The sequence below is a fragment of the Chenopodium album genome, chromosome 23 (assembly GCF_948465745.1).
Source record: "Chenopodium album chromosome 23, dcCheAlbu1.1, whole genome shotgun sequence".
Taxonomy (NCBI): Eukaryota; Viridiplantae; Streptophyta; class Magnoliopsida; order Caryophyllales; family Amaranthaceae; genus Chenopodium; species Chenopodium album.
The window spans coordinates 14,846,247-14,873,673 of record NC_137856.1 but is presented as its reverse complement, the minus strand read 5'-3'; the positions used below and the strand labels follow the sequence as shown (position 1 = coordinate 14,873,673).

Below are 27,427 nucleotides of genomic sequence, written 5' to 3'. Positions count from 1 at the left end.
ATGATGCTTTCTGATGATGAAATGATAAAGAAAAAAAATCCAAAGCAATAAGCCAATAACTCGTTGTGTGCTCTGAACCTCTGGAAAAATGGTGACTAACTGACTATAGCCAGATTTTTTTTTCTCTCTCTCTTTTTTTTTCCTTTCATTTAAATAAAATATGTATAGATAAAGTTAGAAGTAAAAGAATTGTTTCATTTCGGTCATTCAAACAAAAAGAAAGCAAATTGGCTCTAATAATTTCCATTCCCTTGCAATACCAAACAAAAATTTAACGTAACACTTTTTATTACCTTTGCACTTGCTTATCAAAATCCTTTCCATTCCGTTTCCATTTTTCTTACCAAACGCCCCCTTAGTTGTTCTTCACATCTCAAAAGAACAATCAACTATGATAAGTTGGAGTTTGACACCAAAGAAAAGATCATTTCACAATGAAGTGCATCTGATGAACAACTCACTACCCCCACCAGACAATACACCTTAACGACGACAACAAGACAAACCAACTAACCAACCTAGAACCCCTCAAGCTGAGATTCCCAGCTTCCCCCATGTAGTTATAGAGTGTATGTCGGGATTAAAATCTTGGCCAAAACAAAGCATGGTGGTTTCACTATTAGAATGTTTTTACAGCACCAAAAAAGCTTGAGACAGCTTTAGCCTAAGCTATAAGTATCCAAAACCACATGGGAGGGGACTTGTAAAATTTTATAAGTTCAAAACATGATTCTTTTGGCTTGGCTTGGGGCTATGACATAACTAATGAGGTCAGGGTTAAGGCGACAGGAAGTTTCTGATTAATAACTTAAGGACAGACTGCTATGCACTCAAAGTATTCACTAGTGTTAATCTATTCCAATATTCCATGATATTAACACCCTCACATAGGTGACAGAAGTTATGGTACCCTTTCGAGGGAAAGGCTTCTACATCTCTTTCATCTCATAACAAATTAAAACAAAGTTACAAACAAACCAAGAACACCTTCTTCAAGCTGGGACTCCCTACTGTGCCCATAAAGCTATAGGTGTATGTTAAGATAGAACCCTTGACTAGAACAAAGAATAGTGGTTTCACTCTATCTACTTTTGATTGTACTAATAATCATTGTATACATATATTAGGACGTTTTTACAACATAAGAAAAGCTTTAGACAACTTCAACCCAACTATAACTAAACAGAACCATTTGTGAGACAAACATGGATCTTTTTACTTGGGGCGCGACATCAAGTTGTTGCTATATGCATAAAGATAGATGACTTCTATGCATTCAAAGTATTCAATTGAGTGTTAATTTATACAAACAAATATAGTATTGCAGTAGCCTACAACACCCTCTAGTCACAATAGTTAACTAATTGTGGACCTTTTCCAGCAAAGGCCATCTCAACCAGCTTCGTTATCCCCTTAATCACATAACCTCCTACAGGTCACCTATTCATCGTGCCAAATTAGAAACACAAACCACCAAATAAATCTCCAACAACATGGTAGGGTGTGAAGGGCTTCTTAAGCTACCAGAGAATAGGGAATGTGCCGATTGCAAAACCAATTAAATTTAATCAAATAAGCACAAGATATCAGAATGACAACAAAAATACTTCAGTACATAGCAATCCGATATTCAGCATCATCATTATCACCAGCCCATTAAAAACATCCCTATCATAACTACATAAAGCTCAGTCTAATAATGGCCTAGCTCCAACTTCGACAACACTGTCAGATTCTCATATGAACCTTGAATTATAAGACTATCCTAGAAGCCTATAATTTTAACAAACCGAGGAGTCAACAGATACAAATTGGAAGAGGAATTAGCAAATATATCTATTTAAAACCTGTGTGGCATGGTCAAGCTATGAAAAGATTTCAGTCTTAGTCGTTTCAGAGCAAGATATCATGGCATGGTCAAGCTATGAAAAGGTCCAAGTATACTTGTCAAACGACTTGGATGAGAGGTAATTGTTGGAAGACTCGTAAAAAGGTCCAAGTATACTTGTCACATTGCTAATCTTCTTAAGCTACCAAAGAATAGGGAATGTGCCGATTGCAAAACCGAGTAAATTTTTAAAAACATATGACCCTGTAGACACCCATTTGTGTCTCCCCAAAACCAAACCCAGTGATGAATACCTTTTGCGTCGAACCATAATCGAATGAGGTGAAAGTGTGAAAAGTCAAGTGTTGCGGTTAGTTTTTATTAAAATCCTTCTCTCTGTTTTCGAAAACATGCTCTATTTTATGAAAACGTCCAATTCAGTTTATTTTGGTCCATGATAAGGGTCCAATAATGGTGTAGTTGGATGGGGCTTGAAGAGACCTTTCCAACGATATATTATAAGCCCAATTCCGATGAATAATGAGGAAGTTATGGCCAAAATACTAAACTGGGCCCAAACCGGATTTTACCTACGACCCAATGATCATGAGGAGGGTCCAAAGGTTTAATCCTATTCCAAAACTAATTAGGATTGATTAGAATCTTCTATAAGTTTCTAAAATATCTTAATTATCCTTTTTTGAAAAGATAAGATCATAGAATTTGATTTGAATATAAACTTTCCTTTTTTAAAACTTTCCTAATTCTATTCGGATTTAAAGATGTTCAAAGATAGTCAGATATTATTTTCGTGCCTTATAATTTTTATCCAAATTTTATATGGTTGGATAGATCTTGAAATTATCTTTCCAATGATATAGTATAATATTATTTCCAAGCTATAACGAAAAAGATATTAAAGATATACGAAACTCTATCCAAAACTGACACCCTTTCACTATTTCGTCCATATCTTTTTATCTAAAAAAGATTTTAATTTGATTATAATTGCATTAGAAAGTAGACTTCAAGAGCTTTCCAACGACATATTATATGAATTATTTGGACTTCTAGATCAAAAGATATGAGTAAAACAAAATCCGCAAAAAACTGTCTTGTCGCGAAACGACAGGCTTGTCGCCTCGCGACAGACTCTGTCGCCTGGCGACAAGATAAATCTTTGGCGACAAGGTCGGTTTGATTAGCGACAGAGTGGAGTTTTATTCTTTATCAAATTCTATGATTTTCCGGACTTTTTCCTTATAAATAGGGTCCGAACCTCTGTTTTTATTCATCAACTTTCATCATTCATCAATCAATTCTCTCTATCAACTCTCATTAAGAATTACTTAACTCTTATTCTCTCTATCCCTCTTTTTCTAAACTACCTTTTTACAAATACAATATTCCGCATTCACAAGATCTTGAATCTCTTGACCAAGTTCGAAGTTGCCTTCGCCCTAGACGTGCAAGGTTTGATATTTTCTGAGGGTTTGGTCCAAAACTAGTCAAAACTTTGTTTAATTTGATTTTAATTTAATTCTTTAATTGTTGTTTTTGATTTTCATTGAAGTTTACTAACTTGTGTATTTTGTTATTAGAAAGAGGTACGAGGCTTCAAAGTAAGTAGATTAGCTTACTCCCTATTTATTTCACAATGTAGAAATCATGCTTATAGTGTTTATAATTCCTAGTATCATGTTAGGATGTTTAATATTCCTAGTATCATGTTAGGATGTTATTTTATGCTTTCTAGTGTCATGTTTATGATGCCTTTACTCTTTCTAATATCATGTTAGTACCATGTTAGGTTTAAAGCTTTGATCTTTATTGCTTAGTGACATGCTAGGATTTGTTATTAATCTTGTTAGTATCATGCCTAGGATCTTGCTATTATTATTAAGCTTTATTATGCCTTATCATGCTATTATCATCATTGTCATTATTTGTTTATTGTCATGTTGCTTGATTTATATTATTGTTATTGCTTGATTACACCTTTTATGATTGTTAAAGGGAATTTGTACTTGAAATCACGCTTAATAAGATAATTAATAATTTTGTTTAGGCTAATGTGATTTTAACTCAAGTGATCGCCAATAATAGATTTATTTGTGCATTAATATTCAACCAACATAGATAAACAGGGTAGGTTTAATATGATGTTTGTATGTTATTCGAAAAGCGCGCATGAATACGAGGAGAACAAAGCAGAGGCCTATTTTATAGGGCGGGTCCTTTCTTTTGAAGATTGGATTCGTACCCTCATCCCCGGACCCTGTTTGGTTCAAGACCTTATGGAGTAGTTGATGGTCCTTTCGGATTGTCTTTTGGGTTTACAAGTTCCTAAAACTTGTTGGCGACTCTTTTTGCTCTTTGTCTTTCCCTTTGGAACGCCACCGTACTTTAGTGTATGATCACAGTGGGGTTCAAGTTTGGGGTTATCATAATGCTTGAAATATTCCCTACAGACCCCTCTCTCATTTCCCCTACTCACATCAGACCACTTATTCATATTTTTATGTATCTTTGTGAATTCATTTCGCAACTCTTGCATGCCAAATTGCCAATAACATCTCATCACCCCTTGCCCCACACACACACACACACACAACTTAACAAACAAACAAACACAAACACAAACACACTCATCACAGGAAAATACAACACAATATATTACTAAGGGAACTTGAGCAGCAGTACACCTTGAGAAATTTCAGTGGGATATATAACAGTCACATCGATTCTCAGCTCTACAGAACATATATGATACTTGCACAAATGTACCATATATCAATATCCTTGACACATATCTCGATAGCCATGTCAAATTAGTCTAAACCATTCTAAACATCCAGAATGAATGCCTTAAGAGTAAGACTACTACTAGATTGCAACATTAGGAATAGCCACATACTGAAGAGTAGACCAGTGAACAAACAGTAAACCTGTCTTCTTCAGGGTCTTGAATGGAGAAACAGTTTCAATGTACTCAAGAAAAGGATGTAACTCACCTCCCTCTAATCGAGTTACCATAGCGCCCATTATCGAAACAAGATGCTTAACAATTTCCTTTTTGCCATCCTCCCAAACCATCACTGGTTGATCGTCGTAGATATAAACACTATTCTCATCGGGTCGATAGTTTGTGGAAACATAGAATCCGCCAACAATAGGTCCTTTATCAGCATCCTTCTTCCTCCCTATCACAACATCAGCCATTTTCAAAATCACCGGAAGCTTCTCCTCATCATTCATATCTCGCATATCGACGAAAAATGTCTGGCGTAAAACCACAAACAAAACACCAAATCGATCCTTGTCGCTCTCAGAAAACGATTCCTTTACATCAAAGACTCCATTTTTATCATCACACAGCTTATCAATTATAAGAGCAGGATCTCTTAGCTCAGAATAGCGCCTAAAAAGTGCTTCGACGTCAATGGAATACGATGCCCTCTCCTTGTAAAATTCAACCGATTCTTGCAACCACTTCCACCACGACCTCACCTCAACAACGGCTGCTAACGAATGGTGAGCGCAACTGTGAACGGAAATCTCATTTTGATCTCGAACAATTGGTTGAATTATACAACCTTCCACTTGTTTCCCAAACCAACTGAATAGGACTTCCTCAACCATTTCTTCTTCTGCCTCTTCCTCCTTTCTTATCTTGTTTACTACATCTTCAGTTTCCTCCCCCTTTTCAATCGTTGCACCCTCTTGCTCATCCTCTTCCGCCATGTTTGAGTTTCTCACTTTCTCGCTCTCTTTTCTTTCGCTGAGCACTGAGCAAGTAGTGTAGTAGACCTGGTAGACGTGGAAGTGTCCAATTTGTGTTTTAAACCCCTAACAATTGTGGTGGGCATGGGCCCATAAGCAGCGAACGTATTTCTACTTGTACAATAATATATAACTGTACAACCAAGGAGTATTTTTAAACTTATTTTTACTAACATCTTACTAAAAAAACATGTGGAAAGCTAAACGTTGCCCTCAAATATCTAACTAACGCCCGCAAAATAAACTAAAATTACAAATTTACCCTCTCAATTTACCCCCCTCTTCATACTACCCACCACCACCACCATCACCTCCTCCCCCTCTTTTAACCACCAACTCCTAACCTCCGGTTTCACGATTTACACAGCCGCAGTTATGACAAGTAAGGACAAAGGGAAGTCGGTCGCCGGCGGAGAAAAATGTGTGTTTTTTTTTTAATTTTTTGAATTCGCGGCAAACGCCTAAATTTTTCGCTCGTCCTACGCTAAAACGCCTAGTTTGTGCGATCAACCGTGTGGTTGTATGAAAAATCTGGGCGTTTGAGGTGAAACGCCTAGTTTTTTAGAATAGCCTAGGCTGAAACGCCTAGTTTTTTTGAATAGCCTAGGCTGAAACGAAAAAACTAGGCGTTTCAGCCTAGGCTATTCTTAAAAACTAGGCGTTTCCTTGGTTTCGAATTTTTTAAAAAAATTTATCGCGACGTACTGATTTCTTACGGTTCGATGACCCTTCAGCGAGCGTCTAATGTTATGTTTCTTGTATTTCGTCGTTGTCCATAAGATCTAATGAATTTGATTTTGCAAAATTTAAAAAATTTCTTTAAAAATGAAACTCACGGTGGAAGGGGTGGTTGTTCGATGAGCATTGGTGGCCGTTGACCACTAGAGAGAACGGTAAATGAGGTAAAATTAATTATTTTTATAATCCTTACTATAAGGATAAATACGTAATTTAATTTTATTTTGCGGGCGTTAGTTAGATATTCGAGGGCGATATTTAACAACCCTCGATTATGTGGGTGTCTTTTTTTCTTTTTTCTTTTTTTTTTGTTACTCTTTTGAGTAGAGCGCAACATATCTACTCCAATTAGGCAAACAAAAAACACACACATAAATGAGGAAGTACTAATGTAGGTTTGATATGTATTTGCAAATACATATCAAACCTTAAAATATTAAAAAGTATTGTAAAGCACATGGGGGTGAGAGAAAGGAGGAGAGAGATAGGCACGTGGGACCAGTTTTTAAATGTACCACTGAAAGTTTATACAATATCATTGAATGTGTAGTGATACTATTTCTACACGTAGTTAATACCACTGAATGAATATACAGTACCATTGAATGAATGTATAGTACCACTGAATGTTCGATGATACTATTTGACCATCTAGTGATACTATTAATCACCCAGTGGTACACTTAAATCCAGCACATGGGGGTGAGAAAAAGGAGGAGAGAGATGGATAAATTTCATGCGAAATGTCTCTTATGCCCCTTGATATGTATGTCCAGGTACCTATCAAACCTCCCTTTGGAAGGCCTCCACATAAATCATCCCCAAAATCCAATTAGCCCCTTCACCAAAATTTAAAAATTTAAAAATTTAAATACACTTGTTAATTTAAGCAAAACACACGAAAGTCACAGGTAACAGGGAGGAGGAGGAAGAAAAGACGGACAAATTAGAGAGGAAAAGAGAGAGAGATAAAGCACAAATTGGCTGGCCATTGTATTTAAGTTTTCGCGGTCATACCCTCATTTTTCACATCCTTTCTTCTTCTTCTTCTTCTTCTTCTTCTTCTTCATTTTCACACTCTCAAATTCTCTCTTCATCTTCCAATTTCTTCAATCTCTCTCAAATTCTTTGTTCATCTTCCAATTTTATTACCAGCTTCTACTGTTAATCTTCCTTTTGTTGATTGATCGTTTAATTTTTCTACTTGTTGCTGCGTTTTGATCGGTTAGGTAAGTTCATTTTCCTATTCAATTTTTGTTTTGCTTCGATTAGGGTTTTTAAAATGATCAAATTTCTGGTTTATTTGGATTACATTACCGAATATGCTTTAGTATTCTGCTTTGTTAGTTTGCATTTGTGGTTTATTCTTGGTTTTTTTTACCAATGTATTAAGCTGCTAATTGATTTAGTTTAATTTTCTGCTTTTATTTGAATCCTCAATTCTCCTCTTGCTTTGATTGTTATATTGCATGGATTTAGCTTTATTTCGAATTTGCTGTACTAATTTGAATTAGGGTCTGTTGAAAAAATCTCAAAAAAAATTTCTATAGGATATACCCTTTTCTTTGAAGATCGACAAGGTCTATGTCGAGTGTTGTGGAACTTAATTCGACGGCCGAAAATGAATTCAGTTTGAGGGATTGGCATTATCTCCTGTTTTGGGAAGTGGGAATTGTAGATTTGGCTTTGAGCAAAGGAATATATGTCAAATTGCGCTTCTGAGTTTGAATTTGATTAGCTTTGATCAGGCCCCGTATTGTAATCAACCGTTTTTCAGGGTTGGATATATGTCCTTTGCATGATTTATCCTTTTTCTCTTCTTTAAATATGTCTGCATGTATTTTTGTCTTAGTGTGGAAATGATTATTAGCTTTTTTATCTGTTAGATCTGGTAATTCGCAGCTATACAATCAATGGCTCCCACGAGGAAGTCGAGGAGTGTAAATAAGCGATTTTCTTATCCTAATGAGATTTCTCCTGCTAAAGATGGAGATACTGCTAACAAAAGTAACAAACGGGTAAGCTAATATTTCCTCTCCTATGCCTTTGAAAACCAAACTTTATCATATCAATTATAAATGCAACTATGTATTATGCTTGGTGTTTGATATCATAGAGACTGTACAGATTACAATTACAATTTTGTTTAAGGACAGGATTGTCTTTAAAAGGATGGTTATATTAGATGCATAGTTCACTACTCACTTCTTGTGACTCTCACTAGTTATACTTGCTGTTTTTATGTCTGTGTTTATTTGGAGCCACTTGGTTTTATATGTCGCTGTTGTATTGTTTAGAAGCGGAAGGTGTCTGATATGCTAGGGGCCCAGTGGAGCAAAGAAGAGCTTCAACGTTTTTATGAGGCATATCGCAAGTATGGAAAAGACTGGAAGAAGGTTAGCACAACATATATGGTTTTTTTTTTCCTTTTGTTATTATGTGTTTAATAGAAAGTGCAGTTAAAACCCGACATTATTATTGCTCCTCCATGAATGTGATGTTTCAAGATTTACTAGCTTTATTTATGGTCTGTTGACATTGGTGTAGGTGGCTGCAGCTGTACGTAACCGGTCTGTGGAAATGGTCGAGGCTTTATATACTATGAACAGGGTGAGAAATTGAGAATTGGTTTGGTTGCATAGCTTCATTTGTTATCATCCACATCCTAAGTTTGGATTTAAGTTACTGTGTACTCTTGTATATCACTTGTACGGAACATTTATTGTAATTTCGTAATCTAGAGTGTGTGTATGTATATCTTGATATGAATGCATTTAATATATACTTTTTTGAAAGTGCTCATGAAAAGTTGCTTGCATTATACCACATGGTGCTTTTGTTCAGCTTGAAAGTTTATCTAACATTTTATAAGTTTAAATAAAATTTGAGTTTGGGCGATGGCGATGCCACAGGTTAACATGGATATCAATTAGTTAATATATTTTCATGCATGATATTATGGTCGAATTCTTATAACTAAAACTATATACTTCCTCCGTTTTTTTTTGTTTTTAATTTTGCACTTGCACCGCTTGGCTTTTAAGGAAGTTTCGTAAATTTTGCACCATATTCATTTTAGGGAAACAATATCTATATTCACACTGCCAATACTTAATACACCCTTATTTTTCATCACTTGATTTTTTAGTTCAAGTATACAGTCATATGGGCATTTTTGTATTTTTACTTTTCTCTCTCATCCTTTCTTGTGCCCAACCCCTATGGTGCAATAGTAAAAGAACGGAGGAAGTATATGACATATCTCATTGGATTTTTAAAATGTCATTAGATGACATGAAATCAAATAACTTGACGCAACACTTAAACATTCTTAGGAACACTTTTACGTATAGTTACTAAAGTAGTATAGTACAGATTTACAAATATGGAATATGATATAAATCATTCATGCCTGCATTCATATTAATGTTCCACGCCTTAGATGAATTTGATCGTCAAGGTTACGTAAACGAATTGCTCAGATATGTTGTCATGATTAGCTCTCTCTCTTTTTTCTTTTTTTTTTTTAGATTTCATTTTTTGAAGCTTTATCCATAATACTCGATGTTGTCTTAGTTGTGGATTGAATTCACCAAGATATGGAAGATGCAAATTTGTCTTCTTCTGCAAGTGAATATCTCAATCAATATGTTCATTTATGAGTAGGCTTTCATGTTGTAGGTTATCTGTTTTGATGATTCATATCCGCACAGAGGTAGACTTTGCTACAATAAATATGTTGAAATTTTATTTTCCCTTGTCCTCCATATCAACATGTGTATCTGTATTTAAAAGTAGTTTTATTTGTGTAAGTGAAGCTGTAACTTGTGAACTTAAATGAGCAGTTAGTAATCCTTTGTATTTATTGCAATTCTTTTCTTGTATGTGCTGAATTGAAAGTAATTTGCTTTAATTCTATTTTCATTTTGCGACTGACTATATTCAATTTCTCTCTCTTTCTAGGCTTACTTGTCTCTTCCAGAGGGAACAGCTTCTGTTGTTGGATTAATAGCAATGATGACTGATCATTATTCTGTCTTGGTAAGAGACAAATGCTAGCTGACCAATACTAATGTATTTATATACTACCTCCGTTTCATATTAGTAGCAACTTTGGAATTTTTTTTTTCTCACAAATTATACCCCAAAGTTGCAACTAATATGAAACGGAGGTAGTATCTTTTATTATTACTGATTTTTTGTTACTTATCTTTGTATTCTTGATGTTTTATGGAGGTGGTAAATCTCTCTCTCTCTCTCTCTCCCTCTGCATGACGTTTTAGTTTGCATTAGTGTCAGTCACATGTAAAATTTGTAGTTATATATATATGTTATCTTATGTTTTTGTAACTAAGTTTTGAATGAAACAATCAATTTTGAAAGTGACCCTAAAGCACAAATTTATGCAGTTAAAGAATAGTTGAATGGTTGTTTTTGTTAATGTTCATTTGGAGGTTTTATAAACAAGATTGTTTTATCTGTTGCCATGTTGGTGGAAAGCAAATATATCTTAGTGATGTACGATTCATCTATAAAATCCTAGACATGTCAATTTGAAACATTGCTTGATAAGAAATGATAGAAGAGTAGAAATAAGGAGTTCAGATGAAGAATCTGTTCAATTAGAAGTTGCTTGAACAAAGGGTGTACTAAAATTGGCATCTACTGAAGATGAAAGGCATGCAAAATTTGTCAGCTGCAAAAGGTTCTATCATTGGCAATTCAGACTGATGATCTGGGGTGGTATGCTTTGCTGTCTTGATAGTTTGTCAAATCTTTGTTGTAATGAATCTATATATTAGGCTGTTTGCGCCCATATTGATAAAAATTACTTCGCTTTGATGCTCGAGGGCCTTAATATTTTGTTATGGTCTTTTAGGAGGGAAGTGATAGTGAACAAGAAAGCAATGATGGTGTTGGAATGCCCCGAAAATCTCATAAGCGTACCCGTGGCAAAGGTCATCCCAACACAGCTAGGAATTTTCCAGATGTATCACATTCTCAAGCGGTTGCTTCAAGTTATGGTTGTTTGTCATTGTTAAAGAAAAAACGCTCTGGTGGTAAGTTATATTTATAAAAAAATGTGCTTCAAGGATCCTTCTCTCTCTCTCTCTCTCTCTCTCTCTCTCTCTCTCTCTCTCTCTCTCTCTCCCAGCACTTGTAATATTGTTTTAAGCTCAGATGTAGTCACAATCTCAATTACTGTTGCTGAACTGCTTTTGCGGGCGATGCGAAGGGTTTGCAGCTGAAATACTGTCACATTGAAACTTAGCTTAATGTGGGCGCAATGCTGTGATGCATTCAATGTTTAATAGTTGCTTAGTGATTCAACGTAGGCTGTGATAAACATAATTTGTGAGAAATATGCTTAATGAGTAATATTTCTATGATTTTCTTGAGACATTTCAGGAAACCAACCTAGAGCAGTTGGAAAAAGGACGCCTCGCATTCCTGTGAGATATACATATGATAAAGATAGCATAGGAAGGTATATATCTCCAGCTCGGCAGGGGCTGAAGTCAAAATTAGATGCTGATGACGACGATGTTGCTCATGAAGTGGCGTTGACATTGGCTGAGGCATCCCACAGGGGTGGGTCTCCTCAGGTCTCGCAGACACCAAATAAAAGAAGGGAAACTGTTTCAAAATCACCTGGGGGTTTGGGTGAAGGAGTGGTAACATAATCTTGCTTGTACCACTGTACTATAGTCTATCAAAATATTACGAGTATTTGAGGATTTTATAAATTTTGTTTATTTTACAGTGTTCAGAGTCAGAAATGACCAGCGCCAAAAATGTTGGAAATGAAATGGATGATTTTGGGTGTGAAGGAAGTTTGGGAAGCACAGAAGGTGACAATAACTTTTCCAGGGAGAAACCTCAGTCTGGTGGCAGGAAAGGTTCTGGTAGACCTGCTCAACAAAAAGCAAAGAAGTCTTATGGAAAAAAAGTAGAAGCTGAAGATACTGGACATCATGGGGATGATATAAAGGAAGCCTGCAGTGGTACTGAAGGAGGACAAAGGTTTAGCAGTTTTGAATTAAAACTTGGACCCGAAGCAAGAGATACAACTTTTATTCGACTGTCAGGCCAGGCCTCTAAAAAGAGGAGTAAAAAGGTCCTATTTGGGGGAGGTATGTCTGGATTTTAACTTTATTTGCTGGCATATTGATCTTCTGCGTATGCTTCACTTGATTAACGAAGCCTATAAGTAAACTATATTCTTGAAGAAGATAAGTGACAACAACATCTTCCTGTTCTATTAGGGTTTTATTTTATTTTTTTTTTTGTTTTTTGTTTTTTCCACATTGTGAATAACAACTTTTATCTTAATACTCTGAAGTTGTCTTCTAGTATTATTGTATTAGTGTCATGGTTTTAATATTTTCTTGCCTTCATTAATTACGGTTGTTGAGAAGGAAGCTTTCTTTTTGTTATGAGGATGAGGCTGAGAGCGCGTTATTTTCACAGAACTGTTTTTTTTTTTTTTTTTTTTTTTTTTTTTTTTGTGTCATAGGATGTACAATGTCTATCATGTGTCCTTAATCTTCTGTATGGTGGCTTGAAGTCTGTTGAATTTTAATTGGTACCTTTTCAATAACTTTATATCTCCCCCCCCCCCCCCCTCTTCAATGGGTTTCTAGGTCCATGTCCTTTTGATTGCATGTCTGTTTTCTTGCCACCTTTTGCTTTTCTGAGTCTTGTAATTTGTATTCTATTGCGTTTGCAAAAAGGGGAGACAGGATAGAAGAAGATAAACCTTATTATTATATTTATTTGTGTAGATGAAGGTGTAGCCTTGGATGCCCTGCAAGCTTTAGCTGATTTGTCATTCATGATGCCATCTTCCACAGCAGAGGCAGGTATGGTGATCATGATATGAGATATTTCTTTTCCTTTTTATAAAAGAGAAGTTAAATTTGTTTCATGCTTTTTCAAAGACACATGCATAACCTCATAATTAATTTTTCAACAACTTCATCCATCATATTATTGGAGACTGATTGACTGAATATTAAATTGATCTTAATTGATTTCTCACATTTTATTTTGGTTTTTACTTGAGAATTTAGATGCCAGGCAATGCTCAGCAAATCATTGAGAAGTAATTAAATTTTGGTTTTTATGTATTCTCAGAATTAACTGTGCCACATAAGGAAGATAAAGAAAGTGATATTAACACATTCAGGCCACAGGACACAATGCCTACAAGTCAGAGGGTGAAGCCATCTAAGAAGGGAGATCAATCAATGCTGAACTCTCTAGTTTCTGAGTCCAAAAAATCTAAACTAGCAAAAGTTTCTGCCCTTGATTCAAGTCCTGTAGCTGAAATTAAAGATTTAGGCATGCGAAAAAGAAAACCTAAGTCTTCTGCATTTAAAGTAAGATCAGTTGATAGCTCCACTAAATGTTACAGTCTTTTTTTTTTTCCTTAATTAATTTGGTTGTAGCTCTAATTTGTTTCATAAATAGATGCATGATAATGATTTTCTTTGATGTCTTATTACTAGCAGAATGCTGCCTCAGAGGTTCAAATGGATGTGGGTGTGAATGCTGTTCAGGAAAAGGTGTTAACTTGTTTCTAGTATTCTTCTTGTAATGTGACTGAGCAATTTGATATCTAATTTTAAGTCTTACAAATTTTTGGAGAATATAAATAACATCTGATGATTGGGAAATGCTAGAGGTGCAACATGATAATATAAGAGTTCAACGTACTAATTTTCTGTTATCAGTCCTTGTTTTGCAACCTCCCATAAGAGATAAAGCAACACTTATCTGATTCCATCTCTTGTTTGCTAGCACTTTTTTATCAGACAGAGGTGTTATTTACATTTCTTTAGATTGTACATCCATGTAGACTACTTCATATGGCTCTTCTATTTTATCCTGAACAACTTCTGCATCCCTGATTTAACTTGTTTGGTTGACAGCTCCTGTTAATTGAGGTTTTTCTATTACATATAGTGTGAACGGATTTGTTCAGTTGGTCCACTTGCTGGTTTCTCGTAAATATTTTTACTGGGATTATTTTTGAATTCTTAGTTTAGTGCTATTCAATTGTTTGTTGTCTAGGAAGCTAGTTGTAGCAGTGGCGTATCCATGATTCTTATACACGGTATGCACAATAAGTCAATAACACACCTAAAAAACTGATATACGTATCTGGTAGATGAGCTATATTTTCTTTCTCAATTATTTATTAATTTTTGGAAATATGGAAAAGAATAATCCCACCTTTGCTCGGTCTTCTGAAAACAATCCCACCTTTGATTATTCCAGATATTTTCCCCACCTTTAACACTAATCTTCTCTTAACCAGCCTTTTGACCCATTACCTGTTTTACAGGTTAAATAATATAACTTTTTTTTTTTCCTCTCTACAATCCCCACCCCATTATGACTGCCACCCCCACCATTGCCAGTTTTTCCACTCTTACAAAAACCATTGGCGAACCACAAACAAACCCACTGCCTTCCCCGCTTCCTTGCCCCCAACACTACGTCACTACCTCCCCACCACCACCAAAACCACCATCCCTCCTTCAACCAATGCTAGCCTAAATTTGCGGTGACCCCACTTGCAACCGATCACCTCCTTTCAAGCAACAACATCCAGTGTTGCCCACTTGCTCATCAACCAAAAGATAAGACACATGCTCCAAATTTCCGCTATGAAGAAGATTGAAATGTGAAACCAGTTGCAAGCACAAAAAAAAAAATGTATTTATCAAGAAAAATAAAATTATGTAAAATTAAAAGGAAATGGAGGAGGAATTGTAAGAAGAAGAAGGGTTAAAGTTCGTAGTCACCACCATCATCGTCGTCCAACAACATCAATTAACTACAATTAAATTAATCCAAATTACCAATTAAATTCACAATAAACCCCTTAATTATTGATAACAAAAAATATATAATACCTAAGAAGTTGCTTTAATGGGAGAGACAAAGCTCACAGCTTGATGGAGAACTTAGAGTACACTTTAATGGAGAAACACGGAAGGTAAAGGAAAGGAAAGGGAAAGGGATTGGAGTAGGGCTGGTCAGGCCGGCGCCCGGTGGGGAAGGGGCAGGGTCGGCTTGGCTGGAGGGGGGTTATGGCTTTGTGGGGAGGCTAGCTCATGCGGATGAAGAGGAACGGGAAATGGAAGGGTGGGAATTTTTTTTCTTTAATTATCAAAACTACCAATTAGAAGGCGACACCTGTCAAGTCACCTTCTCTAACCAGTTGACAAGCTAAAAAAGGCGGTCATGGCTTGTTAAAAGAAGATTGGTTTTAAAGGTCGGATTATTTCTGGAATAATTAAAGGTGGGATTATTTTCGGAAGATCGAGCAAAAGTGGGATTGTTCTTTTCCATTTTTCCTTATTTTTTTGAAAAACAATTATTTAGTAGTTAATTTACGACAAAGATATTAGATTTTTTTGTATGAAGTATATTTTTGACATGATCTTGCAAAAAAATATATAAGATTAAATCACTATAACTATATTATTTATTTACTTAATTAATATCAAATATTCGAAAATTTCAATCTAAAGGTTTTAAGAATTTACAAGTATATTAAAAAAAAATAGAAAGAAAACAGCAATGAGCACTATTATTATTTATTATCCATTAATATGAGATGCTCCAACAACCCACTAGGTGCCAAGTGCCACAATGAAACAAAATTGATAATGTTAGTAAATATAGCAATTGCGCAAGTCAAACATGTCACTTTGTTCAATCTAAGTAGGTGATTCAACCGCCAAGTCGAAATAATGAACTATGCGATTTAAATTAATTCTCTATCTAGGCTATGCACATGCATACCCTCAATGCATGGTGTATCCACCCAAGGTTGTAGAAATTCTGATGATATCTTCTTCCTTGGCAATAAAATCATATTAGTTCTACATCTCTATAGAAACATTGAGGAAGTTAATAACCTGGTGCCAGTATAGATGTATGGCCTTAAAATGGCAAGCAAAGGAGGTTGAAAGAAAATTTGAAGCTAAAGTTGTTGTTGCAATCAACGAGATTAAGCTTTGATCATAAAAACTTATCGATATATTAGAAAAAAGTACTCCTATAGGCTCTTTTTAGAATTGTCTTGATCTGAAGTTTTAAATACTAAGTTTGTATAATTTTTTTATTGACATTGATGGTCAAAGATGTGCATTGAAATTTGTGAAAAAGCAATCTTTTGAAATAAAGCCTATAGAGGCAGCATTCTTATTTAATGGTACAGAGTATTACCACTACTGTTATTATTGCTATGATGTACCCTGTATTATATTATCAGGCATTTCAATATACTTTTACTTATTGTGCTTGTGCTTTATTACTTCTATTACCACTCTCCCTAGTTGTTAATTCTTGTTTTCTGTGAATAATTACTTATGCTGTTGTACTTGTGCTCTTGCTTATAGGTTCCAGATCAAGGTTTGAAGTCTGTTAACAAAATTCGACAATTTTCAAACAATGCTTCCCAACAGCAGCTTGGTCATTTGGTCAAAATTTCAGAACATTCATCTTCAAGTACTGATATAAGAAGAGACGGAGATGACTCAGCAGTGTCCTCTGTACAGGCTCCTGAAACTAGCAAGGTCAATGTGCCAACCAAATCTAGAAGCAAGCGTAAAGTGGACAAAGCGCAAATCCAAAGGTCGGATATCTTTGTTAATGAGCAATCTAACACATCTGGGCAGTCATACCATGATAAGACAGTTTACCTCAAGGTGTAGGAATCGACCTTAAAAATACTAGCAGATAGCATATGTTTTGGACTTTCATAGATGCTGACTTAGTCTGTTGTATGATTACAGGAAAGGCTTTGTAATTGCTTGTCTAGCCACCGTGTCAGGAGATGGTGTGTGTATGAGTGGTTTTACAGTGCAATTGACTACCCTTGGTTTGCTAAAAGTGAGTTTGTGGAGTATCTGTATCATGTGGGTTTGGGCCATGTACCTAGACTGACTCGTGTTGAATGGGGTGTCATTAGAAGGTATTTACTTCCCTCAACTTCCATCTCTAATTATTTTTATGTCTTCTTGGTAATCTTTGTTAATTCAGGGTTTAACAATGTGTAGCATTAATGTTGGAACATAGTTGCCACAAATAAACTTTATTTTCACATAAGTTAAAAGTTTGTACTATTGCATATGACAAATAAGAAATAGGAAAAAAATGTCAACTATTACATTATGTATAGCGGTTTTTTGGTTTGTTTTTTGCTGTTCATAATTTCTGCCTTTATGTACCATCATGGAAACTTAGTGTTTCATTTCCCAAAAGTCTTGGAAATTGAAATACATTTTGAAATGCCTTAGACTTTATAAGCAGTTACGAAGTGTGTTGAAATAGAAATCAAAGGGGGCAGCAGCTAAGAATTAGGAAGTTCTCTATATTCCATTTCCTTATTCACATTCATTGAATGTATTTTGACATCCACTAAAAACACAGATCTACAATTTGACACATATGTTGATGGGAAAATAGGTTGAAAAGCTGGTTTCATTGACCACGAATGAAAGGCAAACCCAATGGAAGTTCTTTTATAGATGATTGGAATCATTGGATTGCTAGTGGTTGTGGCTGGCTGAGAAGCATCAATGTCTGCCCATAACTTTTTAAGTAGAAAGTGTAGTAGAGAATGAAGGACATATGATTGAAATGGAGTATGGAACTAGTCATAAAAGAGCTTATCATTTCTACTTGGTGTACATATTTTGTTAACAGTGTTTAGGATGATAACTTGTTCTAGCGCTTTTTAGAGTACCTGTTCTTTTAGCATGAGTTGCAGACATTTAATATTTCTTTGGTGATGAAAACCTTTTTCTTTTTTACATCATTATGTTGTATTCTTTGTAAGTAAACCATTCGGGGATATAAAAGTATGCATGTGTTAGCTTTTTTGTGTTTTTATATTTATTCATATCTTATCTTTGTATAGCAAAAATCATTACAGGGCTTTGATTACCGTGAGAAAATGAGGATATAAATAAACTCATTTCTGGCTTGATGGTAGCTTTCTTTGAATAAAGTCTTATAAGGTAGTTATTATACTTTGTTAAATTAAATTATCCCCGTCTTAAAAATTCAGTCGTTTTGAAAAACGTTTCTAACAAATTCTTATAAGGATATTATAAAGGGTTATATGGGAATTTATATGCGCAAATAATAAATGTAAAAAGTGACTTTTTATTTTATTTTTTTTTTATTTTTTTATTTTTGTATAAATTTTGGGATTGAGGGAAAATTGAGGGTGTATTTATTAATTATCTTGAGATAATTTCCTAGCATAATATTAGGTGAAATGAAACATTTCTTATTGACGATTTCATGATTCTTCTTTCACATTTGATTGCTATGTTATTGCACTTTTTAAACATATCTTACATTGGGGTTTTAGAATACAATTTACACAGCTAGGTGTGTAATTGAAGTAGCACTTTGGTTGGCTATGGGGATAAATGGAGGGAAGGGAAGAGGGGGGGGGGGGGGGGGGGGACAAGTTCCCTTTGTTTGGATAAGAGATTGGGGTAAAGGAAGTGATCCATTTCCCCTTTCTTATTTGTATAAAACACCATTTCTTCTAAATTGGAGAAATTTGGAGGGAAAATGAAACTCTTCCTTTCATCTTTCACCGCCCTTTCCTTCTCTTTCCATTCCTTTTGTCCTGTCTTACTATCCAACCAAGTGTATTTCAATTGGAACTTGAGAAGCTTCCCCAAGTTTGCTTTAGATTGTTAAGCCTTTGATGCTTATTTTGCATGAAGTGCAAGAAGTTTGAAGTTCATTCTGTGTATTGTTTGATGCAGTTCACTGGGAAAACCACGAAGATTTTCACAACAATTTCTGAAGGAAGAAAAGGAGAAACTGAATTACTATCGTGAATCAGTTAGGAGCCACTATTCTGAATTGCGCATGGGAAAAAGAGAAGGACTTCCAACTGATTTAGCTCGTCCCTTAACAGTAGGTCAGCGTGTTATTGCCATTCATCCGCGGTCAAGAGAAGTTCATAATGGAAATGTGCTTACAGTTGATCATAATGTATGCCGGATTCAGTTTGACAGGCGTGAGCTAGGAGTTGAATTTGTTAAGGTACTTAAGTTTAATATATATATATATATATATATATATATATATATATATATATATATATATATTTTCAATCTACTTATGAATTGATGCCTGAATTCTCTTGTTTTTATGTTTTAGATGAGGAAGCAACCAACCCTAAGAACCTTCTTTCAAGGCCATAACTTAATATGTATAATATAATTAGGTGGTAGAAAAAAATAAAATAAATAAATTGTCCTATTGTTGCCCTGGCGGTCAGCTCTTGTTTTTTCTGGGTTACTTTTCTTACACATCAACAGTAATACACTATGAACATAGTTACCGTGTTACAATATTCTGGCTGGGTTGCTTTTCTTTAGCCCATCAAACTCTTCTCAATACTCAAAAGGATTCAGACCATCTCTTATAATCAGATCCTCAAAATCGTGAAACATTGCAGCCAGGCACTTAAATCAGCTCTTGGGAAGAGACGTACTAAGAGCTCTGAACAGAAAGCAGCTAAAAGCATGCTGAATCCAACTGATAGATGATTTATCCTAGCATACATGCACACAATAAGAGATCTAGAGATATACATACACATTTTAGTTATACAATATCTCTGTTTTGCAAGTTTATTAATTGTTTACATGGATGCAAACAAGCCGACTTGAGTTGAGTTTTAGGCGATTTCATCTAAAGGAAACTTGATAAGGATTATTCAAACTTTTTGATTGGCTATCCATGAATATTAAATTTTTTGTTTGAGTTTGGGTTGTTGAGTATCTTGCTTGAGTTTAGCTTGCATGCTCATTAGCATTTCAAGACTAAACGTAAATCATTAGATTTAATAATTTATGTTTTCATTATCTTTCTTGAATTAACATCTATTTATAGACCTTATTTGTTCTTTGAATTAATTCAAGTATTTGTCAAAATTCCCATTAAAAAGTTGTGGCCAATTTTTTAACCGTACATTGGATGATTTAAGTTTTATTGTGAAAAATTCGAATTCCTTTTGTAAGCTATACAATAATCTTAAGCTAAACTAAGGGCCTGTTTTCATTGACTGAACTCAGCTGAACTGAACTGAAATGAAATGAATATTTATAAGAGAAGGAAATTAGGAGCTGAACTGAACTGAATTGAACTTCAACGTATGAGAACAGGCCCTAAGCCTAAAACTAGTTATATTTGGACATGAACAAGATTACAAACTTTATTGAGTTTTTCACAAACATTGTCCAACATTAATTTCTAGTTTGTCTCATTATTATATGGGCATAAATATTGTGTTCGAGTTTTTTTTATCATACATATGAAATTTCCTATCATCTTACAAGTCTTTCCGCAGGATATTGACTGCATGCCGTTGAATCCGGTGGAAAATATGCCTACATCTCTTAAGCGACACGATGATGCTATTGATAAGTTCTATGAGGCATTGAAGCAGTTCAAAGCGAACGAGAGATCTGATGATAGGATTAAGGAAGAAATAATAAAATTAACACCAAGTCAAAAAATGGAAAATGCTGATGGCACCTCAAATACTAGTAATTTATCAAAACAGGCAAAGGTTGGTCCTTTCATTCTAGAAATTAGATCTATTTGTCATTGTTCAGTTTTGACATTCGATTCATAATGAAGAATCCTTGAGTGCCTTGTCTTGAATTGAGTTTTTTGTTTAGTATTTTCTTTTACAGCATATGTTTTATTTTTTGTAAGCTTCTCTTATCCCTGTCAGGATATTTTTGGAACTCCAAGTTCGCATGAAGTGACTGGTCAAACTGATGTTGTGAGCCCTCAACAAGTGCAGAATCAACAGTCTGCTCTATCCCATGTGCAAGCAAAGGAGGCTGATATCCGTGCTTTGGCAGAGCTATCCCGAGCTCTTGACAAAAAGGTTATACATCTAAGAGTTGATATTTTACTCTTTTATTTTTACTATTTCATTAGGTATCTATCTAGGTATTTAGGGACTTGTTTTTGGTGGATATACGGCAATTTTATGTCACATTTAATTAATTTCCATATTGGCATAGTGCTGGACTAATTAACGTATAACATTGGTGAGTAGATGATGTGTTTTGATGTCAACTTATATATGTCATCTTGAGGATCTTATTCATGGAAGAACATGTCTGGCACATCATGGATGGTACCAATTGAATCTTTTAGATTGCTTTGCAATACTCTTGTATACCTGTGCTTTAATAAGTTACGATGGCAGTAAGTATATGAAGAGGTTCTTATTCTTTGATTTTTTAAAAGAAATTCCTCTGACAATCGGTGTCGGTCTAACATTAGCGTCTTTTGCTTGGACTGTCTATTGTACTCTTATTCTCTGTACACCATAATAAAGATGTATTAATCAATTTGTGGATATTGTGCTGTCTTCATTTGGTAGCCCTTAGTATAAACTATGTTTGCGCTCATGCAGTAGCATGTGCTACTGATTGTGACTATCTATATAAAAAAAAGTAACTATGTTAAATGGACAGCTTTTTCCTGCAATTATTTGACTTCAGTTTGTCAATTCTCTGTGTTTTGATCGACATAGTTAACAGTGTGAGATAAATATAGATAATAAGCTTTCTAATCTGAAGTGTATAATTGCCATAATCCAATTCCCTTGGCAATATTGGTACTTGGATATTTTTATTCAAATGTAGGTTCTGAGTAAGACATATTTAAGTTTAGGTTTTAATCCTCTAAATCTAGTTGATTATATTGTTTTCTTTTTCTTTATTTCATTTGTTGATGAATTTTTGGGTGTTTATCTTATGATTGTATACTGTTAAAAATCCTGTATGATTCACTAAGTACAATAAACTTGATTTGCAATGCAATAATTTTCTTGCAGAATGCCTTGGTAACTGAACTAAAACGCATGAATGATGATGTTTATGAAGATCATTCTCTAAAAGATTTGGAGCCTTTCAAGAAGCAATATGCAGCTGTGCTGGTGCAGTTAAATGAAGTGTTAGATCAGGTATTTCTTTCTTTTTATTAGGTAGAGCGCTTTTGTGAGTTGTGACTGAGTCTTGTGCTTCAATTTTATATTATTTTGAGTAAGCTTATGTTTAATATTGTGCACCTTTAACAATAAAATATAGGAATTTTATAATGATTAAAATAATATCTCATTATTTATTATATGGGTATTTCTCATTGTTCTGTTTATGTGTAGGTTTCCTCAGCTTTGACATGCTTGAGACAAAGAAATACTTACCAAGGGAACTCTCTGGTTCCTTGGCAGAAGACGAAGGCAAATTTGGATGATCATGGTAGCGTTGTAAGTTCATTAAATGGCTTGCCATGTGATTCTCAAAGGACAGGCTCACATGTATGTGAAATAGTTGATACTTCAAGAATCAAAGCCCGAAAGATGGTAGATGCAGCACTTAAGGTAAAAATGGCCCGTTCTAATCTGATTCTCAAAATCCATTTTTTGTTCTTCTATGGTATACCTGTTGCTGTAAGGCGAGAAATTTTTCATGATGTTCCAAATTTTACTTTTTCTTTTTTCTCACAACTTTTTTTTAAAAAAATTGTATCCACCGATTATCTTGTTATGTTCTTTTGTTTTTCGAATTGTTCCTTATGACAATTCATGCTGAGTCCAAATTATTTTGAGACTAAGGCTATTTTGTTGTTGTTCCAAACTCCATCAATCCAACCCCTTTCTTTCTTCAAATTGTTGCTAGAGTTGCAAAACTATGGTATTTTGTCTTTGTGAGCTCTCTATTGTATTATACGCACCTATCTGTCCTCAGATTTGCTAAAATGTTCCTGTACTCTACTTTGTCCCACATTAATTTTGACACTAATCATAGCATAGTATTAGGTGATATGCTGTTTGATTATCAATTCTATTTTGTTAGAATTGTATATGTTACAGGAGATAGTGGGGTATCGGTTTGGGAAAGTAGATTTGATTGAAGATAATGGGGTTTATTAAAATGTCAGTGGTTGTGGGGCCCTAACTATTTAGTTGTAGAAAGAGTTATGTTTTTAGATAATTGTGGGGCCTTTTTTTGAAATAGAAATACTCCCTTCGTCCCCATTTAAAAGCCCCATTTCTCTTGGGCACATAAATTTAGAAGATAAATTTTAGTGGGGGATTGTTGATTAAAAATGAATAAAGAAAGAAGTATTGGGAATATTTTGTTGTTTTAAAGGGAAGAGAGAGAAGATATGGTGGGGTTTTTAAATAGGGATAAGCAGGTTCTTGGCTACATTGTAGTGTAGGTATAGTTACCTTCCTGTAGTTTGATTTATTTGAGTTGGTAGATATGAAGTAGGTTTGTGTCCTCCTTCCATTTCGAGATGTTACAGGTTTGCAATTTGCTTTAGAAGTGAGATTACTGGTGCCTTTGGTTGTTGATTTGTTTGGCAACATGAGTGAACTGAGAGGAAAGTAGTGACAGGGTTATTTGGAATGGCTTCCCTCTGGCTAGGTTTTGTGAATAGCTGCCCTTACCTTGTCTGATTTTCCATGGACTTGTTTTTGTCAGACATCCAGTGTTTTTACAGCATCATTCTTCCTTTAATTTCCTCCTTTTGTATAAATTTTTGTGTGAGATAGGTCCACTTACTTTTATCATGTAGATCACATTCGTCTAAATTTTGTTCACTGCTGATGTAAACAGAAGTTACAACAAGTATAAACAGAACTGTTTGTTATTTGTTTACCTTAGAAGCCCAGAGTTGCAGTGGAGATTGATGCAATGTGCATGTGATCAATTATTGGTGTCAAACGGCCCTATTGCAGGGTTCCTAAATACCTCCAACTCTTTGGCAGCTCCCCCCACTTGAACTGTGCACGTTTTTGCTGATTTCTGATTGTAGCCCTTTACCACATCTGTTTCAGGCTGTTTCATCACTTAATATAGCAGTGGATACCATTCAAAAGATTGAAGCAGTAGTAGACTTTGTCAATAATCAACCTATGGTTGACGATTCTGGCATGTCGGTACAGGCCTCTCAGCTCAGTGGAAGTTTATCTCGTCAGAATCAGCTAAGTTCATGCAGTTTAAACGTGGCGGGTTCTGAGCACGCACATGATTCCAGGTCAAATGGAGCAGTTGCTCCACATGAGGCACAGATTCCGTCAGAGCTCATTGCAAACTGTGTTGCCACACTGCTGATGATTCAAGTAAGTCTTAAGAGTTGTTTTTCCATTGGTTTCATTTGGCCCTATAATGTCATATACTTTCATTAAATCCATATGCATACCTGCTGAAAGTATGAGAGTAGTCCAGCTAATATAAAGCTATTTAGTTGACCAAATAAAACCAACAATCTCTTAGGTAACTGAGAACTTTTTATATATACTTGGGTGCACATAGAGGTAGGTGCCCTAAGGGTTATTTTTTGCTCGTCAAATCCGGAGAACAGTGAACATGGCTTGCTGATGATAGCCTGGAGAATGGTGGACATGGTAAGATTAGTCAATTGGAGGTGACTAGAAGTGCTAATAAGAGCTTGGTCCCCACCAAATTCCACAAAGTCTTCCCAAAATAGCTGAAAAACTTGGGATCACGATCTAACACAATGCTCTTTGGAATCATGGAGCTTTACCACTTCTCTAAAGAACAAGGTAGCAACATAAAAAACATCATTGGTTTTGTGACAAGGAATGATAGAGCCATCTTGCTAAAACGATTCACTACAACAAACACGAAATCATTTTGCCTTAAAGTACAAGGGAGAGCAATCACAAAATCCATACTAAGATCGTCCTATGGGTGGGTAGTAACGGGAAGAGGAGAGTAGAGTCCCTCGTGGATGACAAGCCCCAGAATGAATTATTACATTTTGCACATCACCAAATATTTTAGGCCAATAAAAATGTGAAGGATATCATACGTTTTGGCAACTCCAAAGTGCCCCTTGATGAGCTTCTTTCGCAAGTTACTTTCAATGAGAACATTTGGAAACGCAAAGATTGTTTCCCTTGAAAGGAATCATACTTGCATCATGAAAGATCCATTGATCCTATCCTCACACTTCTTTACCAACTCACCAAAATCCTCATAATCATCTTACAATTCTGTAAGTCAAACCCCAAAACTTCGCATCAAGAATTGTGATCGAACGTCACATTTGAGTTGAGAGTCAAGTAGGTGGGAAGTTTTGATGTTTTGAATAATAGTAAGTGGTAAAATTCAAAAAAAAAAAATAAAAATAAAAACTATAGGTGGTAATTATAAAATCCTAACTTTTATATATATCAGGGTAATTTAATATATTTTAGGGTAATTTTTGATCATTTTAGGACAAATTTACAGATTGGTGTACAATGTTTATGTACCATTGATTTTTTTAAATGTCTGTGGATGCTTAGTTGGTAAATGCTATGATGTTGTCCCCTTGAAGTCACGCCAGATCATGCAGCGTTGCTATGCTTTTAACTGAGCTGTTAAAACTGAGTTTGGTGGATCCTAAGAAACAACTATTGCTGGTTGTATGGGGACATGGTTAGGGGATATATGCTGCTAGTTATCAAGCAAATTTTCACTGCACATAGGGAATAAGCAATCCCAGCACATATATTTTTTTTTCTCCTGATTTGCGTAATATAAACTAAATCAGATATTAAATTGGGAAACAATTTGCCAATCCAGATTAGTTGGTCTGGAAATCTCTTTATTTTCCCCTCTCCTTGTGTAATTATACAGAGCATTCCTTACAATATCTGATAACAATAAGAGAGTAACGGATAGTTCAATTGGTTAGAGTTTCCCTCTAAGAACTTGGGATTGATTCTCACCCCTGCCGTTGTGGCTCTCTAAACACACACACACGCACAAAAAAAAAAAAAAAAAAAAAAAAAAAAAAAAAAAAAAATAGTAATAATAATAATAATAATAATTATGTTAACAATATAGAGTTGTTCCAATGATTTAGGATATTGTCTAGCCTTTACACCTATTCCAGCAAAATACGTTGAATTCTTTTTCATAACAAAAATAGTATGATCTTCATCTGCCTTTCTTAAATTAGTTCATGTCACTGTTAGTTGCATCTTTGCAGTGATACTTCTCTGCTTTTGTATATTTATGATTGCACAATTTAGATGTGAAACATTAGTTAAATATTTCAATTGTGAATTGCAGAAGTGTACTGAGCGTCAATTTCCGCCGGCTGAGGTTGCCCAAATTTTAGACCTGGCCGTCACAAGCTTACAGCCATGCTGTTCACAGAACATCCCAATATATGCAGAGATACAGAAATGTATGGGAATCATTCGGAGCCAGATACTTGCACTTGTTCCTACATAGAATAAATCTACTTCAAACTATGTATCTGGTGTAAATTTATAATCTGTAAATTTATAATCTTTGGGGTGATGGCTGCTGTCCAAGCCCTTTGAATGTTGTCAATTTATCGTAATTAAAGGTTGTATATGAATCATGAATTTATATTTGATAATAATCATCGTGGAAGTGCTGAATTGCAAATGAATATATATATATATATATATATATATATATATATATATATATATATATATATATATATATATATATATCCTTTCTAAGAATTTTAATTTTTTAACACTCCCTCCGTGTTTTTTTAAGTAATACACTTTGATCGTCACGTAGTTTTAGGCAATTCAATTGACTTAAATATAATAAGAGGTAAGTGGGGTAGCGGAGTATTAAAAAATTATTAAAGAAAGATAGTGGGGTTAATAGTTTATTGAAAAGTAATGAATGTGAGAGGAAAGATTTAATAAAAGGCAAATTTGTCAAAAAAAAAACCTTTTAAAAGCACCATTTTGCAAAAGAAAACCTTTTAAAAGCTTTATTGTAAAAAAAAACCCAAACACTCTTAATTTTTGTTGAAGACAACCTAGTATCTCTAATTTACCCAATTAACTACTAATTACTTCTAATTAACCTCTAATTCTCATTTTACTACATAATAATTAAATTAATTTATGAATAAAAACAATTAAAAAAAAAAGAACCACCACCCCCACCACCAGCCAACCACCTCTCCCTCTCCCTTTCCCCTTCC

General features: G+C 34.8%; 1 protein-coding gene across 4 annotated transcripts; it reads left to right on the top strand.

Annotated features, from left to right (window-relative positions):
* The first annotated feature begins 7,266 nt into the window (after positions 1 to 7,266).
* LOC145608245 (protein ALWAYS EARLY 3-like) lies at positions 7,267 to 26,843 on the top strand. Of its 4 annotated transcripts, XM_081663855.1 has the most exons (21): positions 7,267 to 7,578; positions 7,900 to 8,127; positions 8,236 to 8,367; positions 8,647 to 8,745; positions 8,897 to 8,959; positions 10,313 to 10,390; positions 11,229 to 11,409; positions 11,759 to 12,024; positions 12,114 to 12,483; positions 13,135 to 13,212; positions 13,487 to 13,731; positions 13,861 to 13,917; positions 16,768 to 17,076; positions 17,164 to 17,342; positions 19,159 to 19,441; positions 20,754 to 20,975; positions 21,144 to 21,302; positions 22,263 to 22,391; positions 22,590 to 22,808; positions 24,273 to 24,557; positions 26,521 to 26,843. In XM_081663855.1, the coding sequence occupies exons 3-21, from the start codon at positions 8,263 to 8,265 to the stop codon at positions 26,683 to 26,685; spliced, it is 3,492 nt and encodes a 1,163-aa protein (XP_081519981.1). In that variant the 5' UTR covers positions 7,267 to 7,578; positions 7,900 to 8,127; positions 8,236 to 8,262; the 3' UTR covers positions 26,686 to 26,843. The 4 variants fall into 4 exon arrangements, with proteins under 4 accessions (XP_081519981.1, XP_081519982.1, XP_081519983.1 ...); XM_081663856.1 differs by lacking the exon at positions 7,900 to 8,127 and having other exon boundaries at positions 8,252 to 8,367; XM_081663857.1 differs by lacking the exon at positions 7,900 to 8,127 and having other exon boundaries at positions 13,864 to 13,917.
* The last annotated feature ends 584 nt before the right edge of the window (positions 26,844 to 27,427 follow it).

What these genes read in the sequence shown, in the direction of transcription:
- LOC145608245 (XM_081663856.1), top strand. Translation starts at nt 8,263, where the DNA reads ATGGCTCCCACGAGGAAGTCGAGGAGTGTAAATAAGCGATTTTCTTAT. An exon ending in GGGGTTTGGGTGAAGGAGTG is followed by an intron (nt 12,025 to 12,113) that starts GTAACATAATCT and finishes TTTATTTTACAG; the next exon opens with TGTTCAGAGTCAGAAATGAC. An exon ending in TGGTAGATGCAGCACTTAAG is followed by an intron (nt 22,809 to 24,272) that starts GTAAAAATGGCC and finishes CATCTGTTTCAG; the next exon opens with GCTGTTTCATCACTTAATAT.